General features: G+C 32.4%; 1 protein-coding gene across 1 annotated transcript in view; it reads right to left on the reverse strand.

Annotated features, from left to right (window-relative positions):
• Positions 1-12,325, reverse strand: part of MNAT1 (MNAT1 component of CDK activating kinase) — a 203,670-nt gene that overhangs the window by 62,822 nt on the left and 128,523 nt on the right. The window contains exon 7 of the mRNA XM_012777644.3: positions 7,304-7,425. Coding sequence (XP_012633098.1) covers positions 7,304-7,425 — 122 coding nt within the window. The remainder of the gene's footprint in view (positions 1-7,303; positions 7,426-12,325) is intronic.

Consider the following 12,325-nt stretch of genomic DNA (forward strand, 5'->3'; position numbering starts at 1 on the left):
TTATTAAAGATGTATAAAAGAACAAAAAGGTAGTCCTTTGAAAATAATGCCTCTCAAGACCTTATGTCATCCACTCCCAAAAATATATAATTAAAATTATTTAGAAAGCACCTGCATCCACATTTTAGCATAAAGTGAAGCTACAAAAAATCGTACTATTCAACTTCATCATGTAATACAGATTTCAAAGGAGATATTAGAAAATGGAAATGAGGTAATTAATTTATTCACTATTTGCCTCTAGAGAAATTAAACACATTCCCTCTGAAGGAAAATATAAAATGGGAATTTTGTTTTAATAAGTAAAGGAAGAAGAGAGGAATAGAAGCTAGAAGATTGGTGGAGGGGAGAAAGCCACTATAAAAGGATAACTGGAGCTTCTTAGATGTAATCTTCTAGCAAAGACATGGACAACCCTTAGGATGGATGTGGAACTATCATAGCTATAGTCATCTGAAGTTTGTATTCTTTGTATCTTAAGAGAAGCACCTTTGAGGATACGTTTTCATTCTTTGAAAAGTCACTTTACAAAACAACTCCCTCAGTCTCTTTCTAAGTGTGTCTGATACCAAATTAGGTAAAAATATATTTTTAGGTCTAGAACAATAAGAAAAACAATAAGAAAGCAGATAGCTTCATATAGTCATTCCAGAAAAGAGAATGAACTTCTAGTATATGAGCTCAACTTAGGATTTACTTTGGCACATATCTAAGCATAAGGTCACAACATATCAACAGAGACAAGGTTTGAACTAATTCTAGCTCCAACAACTAAAATTCTCTGTATAGAATTTAATACTTTTGTCAGGGTAGAAAGCTGAAGGGAAAGAAAGCATGACATACATTCTATTTTGGAAGATAAACAATTTCTGGACAAAAAGAAAAAATAGATGTCTCTTTAGCAATTCTGATATCACTACTGATTATCTACAAATTCCTCCACTGTTTAGCCTTGGATGGCTACCTGAATAATTTGCCTTTTTAACTTCTGTAGATATAGAATATATTTATAGTCTTTATTGAGAGAGACAAAAGTGTACTTCTAGAATCCTGGAACTAATTATATTCTAAATATTCAACAGTTGATGAAAGCCCCACCACTGCCACACACACACACAAAGTAACTCACTGTCCCTTATTTAAGTTCAAATCAGATTTTTAGTATGAAAAACTTGGGAAAAGTATAAACACTATGGTTGTCCAGGCAGAAGGACTCCAAATAAGTGTTTCCCAAGTTTATTCAATTTAATAATTTACTGGATAAAAAATATAGTCATTCAGGCTAAATCTATTTTATAGAGACTTCTAATAGGGTACTTGAATTCACATGTACACATACACATAGCACCACCAATATAGCAGATTAGAAGAGGAAGATTAATAGGCTATTCCACTGAACACATCCAATAAAATTCAGCAATAATTGAACACTAAATGCAAGAGGAAATGAACTACTAAAAAAAAAAAAACAAAAACAAAAAAAACAATCAGACGTACACTACTAGGGAAGAGCAAAGACTGAGAAATTCCCATATATTCTTCATCTATTTATCACTGGGGAAGGGGTAGAAAACTTCCTGTCACTTCCCAACCCTATATTGAAACAGGCAAAAGCCATTAACCACTGAGGAAAGGCAGAAAACCAACTCTTACCTAGGTAAGAGTTCCCACATTGGTAGAAAGCAGAAATTTAAGGGAAGGGCAAGAAATAGCCCTGTGCTCAAGATCCCCCACCCCCACCAACACCAACACAAGACAGATTTCGGTTCTGGGGGTGGGGGAGAGGGCCAGAAAACCCACATGAACCCCGAAGTAGTAGATACAAGTTATTAGCCTCTGGAAAAGAGATAGGAACACTAAGAAAGCACCACCTTGAAGCTCAGGCATACAGGTCCTCATAAAACCAAGGTTAGAACAGAAGAATCAAGAAACCACTTTCCTCCCACTATAACACAATAAGAGGCAGAGAGTGAAATGATGATTATCCAGGATTGAGCCGTGGGAAAAATGAGATGTCAATCAAAGAGTACAAACTTGCAGTTATAAGATGTCTAAGTTCTGGAGTCCTAATGGTTCTAAAGTTAATGTATCATATACGTGAAATTTGCTAAGAGAGCATATCTTAAATATTGTCATCACAATAATAAAGAAAAAAGTAGCCATGTCATGTGATAGACATGTTAACTAATTTGATTGTGGTAATCATTTCAAAATACATATGGATGCAAAATATCAGGCTGTACACCTTGAATATATATAATTTTTATTTGTCAGTTATACCTCAATAAAGCTGGAAAAAAGCTACAGACCAATATCCCTTATGAACACTAATTCAAAAATCCTCAACAAAACACTAGCAAACTGAATTCAGCAGCATATTAAAAGGATGATCTACCATGACTAAATGGGATTTACTCATGGAATGCAAGGACATTTCAACATTTGAAAACCAATCAATAAAATATATCACATTAACAAAATAAATGGGAAAAATCATATGATCATCTCAATTTGATACAGAAAAGGCACCAGGCAAAATTCATCCACCTTTCATGATAAAAAACATTCAACAAACTAGGAATAGAAGGAAACTACCTCAACATAATAAAAACTATATAAGAAAAACCCTCAGCAAACATCACAGTCAATGGTAAAAAAGAGAAAACTTTTCCTTTAAGATCAGGAACAAACTAAGGATGCCTACTTTAACCACTTGTGTTCAACATACTACTGGAAATACTATGATAGCTAGGGCAAATTGGCAAGAAAAAGAAACAAGAGTCGTCCAGATTGAAAAGAAAGAAGTAAAATTATCTGTTCCCAGAAGATATGATCTTATATGTAGAAAAAGTAAAGATTCCACACCAAAAAAATGGTTAGAACTAATAAATTCAGCAATGTAGCAGGATACAAAGTCAACCTTCAAAAATTAGTGCATTCCTATACAATAATAATGAATAATCTAAAAAGCAAATTCAGAAAACAATTCCATTTATAATAGCATCAAAAAGAATAAAATACTTAGGAATTAACTAACCAAGGAGGCAAAAGATTTATATAATGAAAAGTCCAAAACATTCTGAAAGAAATTAGAGAAGACAAACAAATGGAAAGACATCCCATGATCACTGATTGAAAGACTTAATATTGTTAAGATGTCAATATAACCCAAAGCAATCTACAGATTTAATGTAACCTCTGTAAAAATCCAGTAATTTTACAGAAATAAAAAAACTTATTTTAAAATTCATATGAAATCTCAAGTGACCCCAAATAGCAAAAACAATCCTAAAAAAGGAGAACAAAGCTGGACTATTCACATTTTCTGATTTCAAAATTATTACTACTGAAAATGGTTTGGTACTTGCATAAAAACAAATATATACAGACCAATAGAATAGAGAGTATAGAAATAAACCCTGGCACATATGGTCAAATGATTTTTTACAAGGATGCCAAGACAATTAAACAGAGAAGAGATAGTCCTATTAATAAATGGTGCTGGCAAAACTGGATCTCTACATGCAAAAGAATGAAGTTGGAGCCTTATCTAACACCATATACAAAAAATCAAAATGGATCCTTGACTTAAATCTAAGACCCAAAACTGTAAAACTATTAGAGGAAAATATAAAGCAAAAACTTTGTGATATTAGATTTGGCAATGACTTCCTAGATATCACAACAATGGCATAGGCTACCAAAGAAAAAAATAGACAAACTGGACCTCAAGATAATTTAAAAATTTTGTGCATCAAATGACATTCTCAAGTGTAAAAATGGCAGCACACAGAATGAGAGGAAATATTTACAAATCATACCTGATAAGGGATTATCTTGGTCCATTTGAGCTGCTATGACAAAATAGCATAAACTGGGTAGCTTGTAAACAATAAATTTATTTCTCACAGTTCAGGAAGCTGGAAAGTAGAAGATCAAGCTGCCAGTAGATATGGTGTCTGGCAAAGGTCCACATTCTCAAACACGGTGTCTTCTCCTTGTGTCCTCACATGGTAGAAGGAGCAAACAAGCTCTCTGGGGTCTCTTTCATAATGGCACTGATCCCAATCATGAGAGTTCCTCTCTTATGACCTATTACCTAGCAAACACCCCAACTCTCAATTCCATTACATTGGGGATTAGGTTTCAGTATATGAATTGAGGAGACATAAACATTCAGACCATATCCAAAATATATATAGAACTCCTAAAACATAACAACAAAAAAACCCAAATAATTAAAAAATGAGCAAAGGGCTTGAATAGATATTTCTCCAAAGAAGACATACAAATGGCCAACGAACACATGAAAAGATACTCAACATCACTAATTGTTAGGAAAAGGCAAATCAAAACTGCAATGAGATACCCCATTCACGCCCATTAGGATGGCTACTATTTAAAAAACAAACAGAAAATAACAAGTGTTGGTAAGAATGTGGAGAAATTGGAACCCTAGTGCATTGCTCCTGGGAATGTAAAATGGTTCAGCTGCTGTGGAAAACAGTACAGACGTTCCTCAAAAAATTAAAAATAGAACTACCATATGATTCAGAAATCCCACTTCTGGGTATATATCCAAAAGAATTGAAAGCAGAGTCTCAAAGAAATATTTGCACACCCATGTTCATAGCAGCACTATTCACAATAGCCAAGAGGTAGAAGCAACCCAAATGTTTGCAAAGGGATGAATGAATAAACAAATATACACATATAACAGGATATTATTCAGCCATAAAAAGGAATAAAATCCTGTCATATGCTACAACATGGATGACCCTTGAGGACATTATGCTACATGAAGTAAACCATTCACAAAAAGATAAATATTGTATGATTTCACTTATATGAGGTACTTAGAGTAGTCACGATCACAGAGACAGAAAGTGAAATCCTGATTTCTAGGCACTGAGGGGAAGAGGCAATGAGGAGTTAGTGCTTAATGGATATAGACTCAGTTTTACAAGATAAAAAAAGTTTTGGATATGGATAGTGGTGATGGTTGCACAACAATATGAACTACTTAGTATTACTGAATTGTATACTCAAAATTTGTTAAGATAGTTTATGTTATATCATTTTATCATAATTAAAAAATTGGGGATAACAAAAAAAGTTTAATATATGTGAAACCTGAGCCCCAGAATGATAACAGAAAATGAGGACGAATAAATCTTTGAAGTGATAATGGTTGAGATATTTAAAAAATTAAAACAACAAAATATAGATCCAAGAAGCTCAAAGAAACTTTTAAGATACCTGCATCATACTAGGTCCTTGTAGAAACATATGATAAATCTTGCTTTTCTAAATCTAATCTGGCAATCTGCTTATTATTTGGAGGATTTGGATCTGTGCTGTCCAATATGGTTGCCACTAGCCACAAGTGGCTATTTAAATTTAAATTGAATAAAATTGAAAATTCAAGTCTTCAGTTGCACTAGCCACATTTCAAGTGATCAGTAGAAACATGTGACTAGTGGCTACTATACTGGATAGCACAGACAGAACACTTACATCTTTACAGAAAGTTCTATTGGATAGTGCTGGTTTATAGAATCCACATTTAATTTAACTATTGATATGGTTAAGATTAAAACTACCATCATGCAACTGGACTTCTAATCATCCCCTTTTTTTTTTTGCCTCTCTTTTTTCCTGCTTTCCTTTTCATTAATTTAATATTTTTATGATCCCATTATTTTCTCTGCTGTTAGCTTATTGGTTCTCTTTCCCTCTTACGTTTTAGTAGTCGCTCTAGGGTTTATAGCAAACATCTTTAACTCATCACAGTCTATCTTAAGATAATATAATACCACTTCACATATAGTGTAAGAACATTACAACAGCATACTTTTCCCTCTTCCTGTTCTTTGAACTGCTGTTGTCAGACATTTTACTTGTGCATATGTTATGATATTCACAATGCAATTGTTAATTAGGCATGGCCATTTCCATTATTTCTCAAATGTAATTTTGTTGACAAAATTATTGGAAAATGCAAATTCCTGTAACAGAGGAGTACTATTTTAAATATTTTTTTTCACTGACATTAAAAGTAAAGATTTTAAGATAAATTTATTTTAAAGATACAGAATTCTGGCTCTTTGTAAACCAGTAGAAGATAAGAAATACATGTCTACATCATGTATAACTTTTTACATCATAAAACACAATCTTGTCTATCACTTTAAGCTTCAATTTTAGCATTGAGGACAATTATTTTTAATCTGTTACCTCAAAGGGGGTCTACATCCCATTGCTTAATGGTTATAAGACTTTAGGAAAATACAAAACTAAAGAAAATTTAGTCTTAAGGTATTAAACTATAATATATATCATTTAATAGTAACTTTACCTTAGACCCCTATGGTTCACATGTAAAACACTATGTATCATGTTCAAGATTTGGGTTTTGGTTTTGAAGATGCATGTAAATTTTATTATTTGTTTCATCTTTCTTGATTTTGCTGTTAAGGTCTTTGACCTTTTTTCATTGCTTTTTAATTACTTAGCTTCATTATGCCCATTTTTTTTCATTCATATTCTTTTTTTTTTTTATTTCAGCATATTATGGGGGTACAGATTTTAAGGTTTTAATAACATTCATATTCTTTACACTATTTTCTTTTTGTTGAGAAACAGCGGTTTCTTTATCAGCCTTCCATTCAATAGTTTACATTAAAATACCAGTGCCTGAACTTTTTAAGTATGCAAATACCCACTTGCTCCCATGAGACAGACTACGACCATCTCCATTACTCACAAAAGCCACAATCCCAGGTTCATTTCCAAAATGATGCATATGATATGATGGTTAAATCAGCTGGCCAGGCTTACATTATACCTTTCAACAAAATATATACCTTTCATAGCTCATATCTTATAAATGTAGTTTCACTGTAGACAACAGACAGTGTGTAAATGTACCCTTTTTCAAGGCAAGGAGCCCAACTCACATTTTCATTGGCTTACTACTGACTAAATCAAGTCCCAATTTCTTAAAAAAAAAAAATATTACACACACATTGAGCTGAAAATGAACAGCCACTCATATATGGCTGTCAAAGATAGGTTTAAAAAAGAACTAATAAATTCCAGTCTCAATTTCAAGAGACCTAACAAGTCCATAGAAAAATTAATATACTAAATAAAACGTAACTTAGTATTAAACACTATTCATTTTTTTTAAGAATAAAGTTCTATAAACTGAAAATCTAGGAATGCAAAGTTTCACATAAAAACAGCAACAACAAAGTCCTACATATCAGCTCCTCAATGTGAAGTTCTTTTGGACACTTACCCAAGTCTTCCTAGCATCTCAAACTCAGGAACTTTGGGTCCACATGTCTCTATCTGCAGTGGTTGGTATTCATAGAGAGCTTCTTCAAGTTTGTGAATAGGTGCTAATGATATATGTTGGCCCTATTAGAAAAATAAAGGAAATTAATACCTTTTATTATTACTTTTATATTTCAGTTATTTATAATCATTTTAAAGATAGATTAAATTCTTGCATTAAAAATATTATCCATAGGTCTGCTGCTCCATGGGTACAATGCATTACATTACTGAAACCCACACTATATAATTAACATATAGTCATTGAGATCTGATTTAAAGGAGGAAAACCAAATCCATTATTAAATTCAAATTCAGCTTTAGACAGTACAATTGTTCCATGTCAATGGTAAAACTCAACAAATACATAAGCATGGTCCATCCTCACATTTTCCTATTTTCATTAAACAGCTTTGACATTTTTGGTAATCTGTGTTTTCTTAGAAGCCCTAATTAGGGAAGAAAGTTAATGAAATTACTCTATGCGAAGCTTTGCCACCTAAATGTCTATTCTCTTAAGTCTTTACAAATTTACTCACCAAATGTGTATTGTTTCGTATCATATACACATATACACACATAAAATAAAATTTTATGCTAAAAAATTAAATGAATTAAAACATCCAAGTATTTTTCTGAGAAGAAAGAACTACTGGATAACTAAAATACAAGGACCTACAGACCATATTTGACCACAAGTATACAAAATAAAGCACCACTCAGCCATAGCACCCCATTACATTGAGAACCTCATATTTATCATATGTCTAGGCATAGAATTCTAATTTATAAAAATCACTATTTTTTACATAGTCCATAGTTTCTTATTCTAGTCCTAGTTCTGTTATTTTTCTTGGTATAGTTCTCATCAATTTTTCTATTTCATACCTTTTTATAAAACATTCTTATACTTATTAATTCCTCCATTTTCTAGTTTATATATTTTTGCTATCGTCATATCCCTTAGTTTCCTTTCCCCCCTAAATTACTAAGATGGATACATAGGACACATGTTAAATATTTTATTTTTTTTAAATAAAGGTTACAACTAAACAGTGATAAAATACAATTGCAGTAGTGAGGAACAACCATTGAAGATGTCTGCACCTGACTCATGGTTTTTCTCTTTAACTAGTTCAGTTCCATGTAGCATCATCCTAGCTAGTTTACAGTTATATTGTTACAGGCATCTCTGACACTGTAATCACAAAAGTACTTCACCAAAAATGGGCAAAGGACTTGAACAGACATTTCTCCAAAGAAAATATACTAATGGCCAATAAGCATGTGAAAAGATGCTCAACATCCCCATCATTAGAGAAATGCAAATCAAAACCACAATGACATACCACTTCACATCCATGGCTATTTAAGATGGCTATTATTTTTTTAAAAAACAAAAAATAACAAATGTTGGTGAGAATATAGAGAAATGTGAACCCTCACACATGAGTGGTGGAAATGTAAAATGGTGTAGTTGCTGTGGAAAGCAATATGGAGAATCCTCAAAAAATTAAAAACAGAATTACCATATAACTCAGCAATTCTGCTGGATATATACTGTAAAGAAATGAAAGCAAGGTCTCAAAGAGATATTTGTACACCCATGCATATTCACAGCAGCATTATTTACAATAACCAAAAGTAAAAGCAATCCAGTATCCATCAAGGGATAAATGAATAGACAAAATAGATATACAATGGAATATTATTCAGTCTTTTAAAAAAAAGGAAATTCTTACATATGACAACATGTATGAATCTGAAGACATCATGTTAAGTGAAATAAGCCATCACAAAAGGAAAAAAGTTCCACTTATATGAGGTTCTTAAAGTAGTCAAATTCATGGAGACAAAAAGTAGACTGGTGGTCAAAGTCTGGGGACAGGAAAGAAGAGTTAGGGGTAAAGAGTTTCAGTTGAAGAAGATGAAAAGTTCTGGAAATGGATGGTGGTGATAGATGCACAATAATACGGATGTACTTAATGTCATAGAAATGTACACTTCAAATGATAAAAATGTTAAATTTTTATGTTACAGGTATTCCACCACAATTTTTGAAAGTGGGTTTTAGATATTCTAATTTCCTCATTTGCTTAGCTAGAATAAGACAAAGGAAATAAAATTGCAATGTCAGAAACTTCATCAATATTATTTTAACCCCTAAGCTCCATATGTTTCACAGACTTTATAAATAAACATAAAACTGTCAAGCTAAATCTTATACTATCACAGAGTAATACAATTTCTGACCACTTATTCTAAGTAGAGAGCATTACATAGGTTAAGAAGAAGCCTGCCTACATGGGATATTTTAAGTAGCATTCTGATATCCCTATTTCTAAGTATCTTCTTCATAAGCTGCCAGGTGCTAAATTCTCCTGACATATAATACAAAATGTCCAGTATTAGTATAACATGGTTAAGCTATGGGGGTAGGGAAGAAGAGGGGAGGGCAAAATACTGCAACAATTAAAGAATCACACTTACTATCATCCCACTAACACTCCATTTTCATTTTAGAAATTAGAGAGCAAGGCCCAGAAAGGATGACACAGAATGGGTATTTTTAAGAGCTGGAATACTTTCCAGGGAAGACAATATTCGAGAAAGACAAGCTTTGTTAAGTCATTAAAGTGTAAACAACATACTAAAACTGATCAATATCAACTGATATTAGCAAAAATATACAACTTACTAAAGTTATGATATCCTATAATTCGAAATTTCCTCTGAAGTTTGTGGAAACATAAAAGATCATCTAACTATAATAGTTAACATTATTTACTCTGTGTCAGACACTATTCTAAGAGCTTTTTGTACATATTGTATTAACTCATTAGAATTCACAATAATTTTATGAGATAAGTACTGTTAACCCTACTTTACAGATGAGGGAACAGAGGGTTAGATATGTGACTGAGCAAGATCACACTGTAGTTAATGGGATTATAAGCCAAGTCTGTCAGATTCCAAAGCTGGTGTTTTACCTCAACTCTTTTATTTATGGATATGAAAACTAATATCCCCAAAATGTTAATTTTGGTCACATAGAGTTAGATTTCCTAATTCCTGTTCAGTGTAGGTTCTACCATACCACAAGGCCTTTTAATATCCTATTTTTAGGCCAGGTGCGGTGGCTCACGCCTGTAATCCTAACACTCTGGGAGGCCAAGGTGGACGGATTGCTTGAGGTCAGGAGTTCAAAACCAGCCTGAGCAAGAGTGAGACCCCGTCTCTACTATAAATAGAAACAAATTAATTGGCCAACTAATATGTATAGAAAAAAATCAGCCAGGCATGGTGGCGCATGACTGTAGTCCTAGCTACTTGGGAAGCTGAGGCAGGAGGATTGCTTGAGCCCAGGAGTTTGAGGTTGCTGTGAGCTAGGCTGATGCCACAGCACTCAATCTAGCAACAAAGCAAGACTTTGTCTCAAAAAAAACCACAAAAAAAATCCATCATCATTAATATCCTATTTTTAGATAATATAATCACGATTGTTCAATTTAAAAGTTTTAATGTCATTAAGTAAATCCAGATGGTTTAAAAAAAATTTTATACTTTAGATACTTAAAATATCACAGGCTCAAAAAGAAATATTAAAAATTATAATATATAGAGAGAAGTAAACATTACCCAGTGGTAGTTCTCCTTACCATAAGAATGATAAAGCAAAGTTCATAAACAATATATAAATTGGCCTTCTAACATTCAATCTATCCTTCCCCTTAAAAAACTGGTGTGAGATAGATGTCAAGTTTCTCAAATCTAAAGCTAGGAAAGAACTTAAAGAACAATGAATTATACTGATTGACATACTAATTTAAAAAAGAAATCACCAACAACCCAAATGATGTTTTAACAAGTTACATGAGGAAAATGTTAGGGTTTTAAGTGATTGGAAGGGAAAGGGTATTTAAAAGTTTTCTAGATAAAAAATGGTTATTAAATGTGGTGTTCTCACCAAAAGAGTAAATGTGATAGATATTATTCTAAATTGTCAGAAAGGAGGATTCAGATGATAAAAGTCAAGTGAAGTATATGATGCATTTGGCTGGGTGCCAAATGATATAGTATAGACTTAAGTGCTATAGAAAATCAAAAGAGAAGAAAAATCAATAAAAGATAGAAGAATAAAACAGTGAAATTTGTACTAGACCTCAGAGGACAGACAAAGTCTGCAAAAGCAAAGCAATGGAAAGGATAGCATTATTACCAGAGGAGTAGGTTGTGGCCTGAGACAATAAGAAAACATAAGGACAGGTACATGGAGAAGTAGCGGTGAGCAGAGAATGAATCAGTATAGATAGCTAAAATTACAGCTAGAAAAGACACCAAAGCTAATTTGAGTTGACACAGTAAGAAATCAGAACCTGCAAAACAATATCAGAATCTTTTTTCTATGATATAAGCAAATAAGTGATAAAACAAATGAATAATGTTCAATACAATAAAAGTGTAAAGATTCTCTAATACACTGCTGGTAATTATGGAATTGCTTTCTTTATGAAAAGCAATTCACTAAACCTTTAAAAGCTTCATATATTTTGACCCAGTAATTCTGCCTATAAAAATTTATAAGAAAAAATGAGAAATATAATAACATTTTTATTCATTTAGGCAAATGAGTATTCATTGTATTATTTTTTAACTTTGCTATATTTGAAATATTTCATTATAAAAAGTTTAAAATAGATCATAGGATCTTTGTTAGTTTTGAAGGAAAAACAGCTATGCATTTATAACAAAGAAATACATAATACTGCCAAAGAAAGAAGAGCCTAGAATCAACTAGGTCAAGTTTGTAACTAATTTAGTAATTAAGGTTGAATAATATGGTCTAGATTTAAGTAGTAACCGAGGAGAAGAGAAAAAAAGAATCATATTTAAATTGCAAGAATTGGTAGCAATCTGTTATAGCTGAGGTAGAAACCAAAACGTAAAAACCAGAGAGAGCTGATTAAGAGAAATAGGAAAACTG

The sequence above is a fragment of the Microcebus murinus genome, chromosome 6 (genome assembly GCF_040939455.1).
Source record: "Microcebus murinus isolate Inina chromosome 6, M.murinus_Inina_mat1.0, whole genome shotgun sequence".
NCBI classification, from domain to species: Eukaryota; Metazoa; Chordata; class Mammalia; order Primates; family Cheirogaleidae; genus Microcebus; species Microcebus murinus.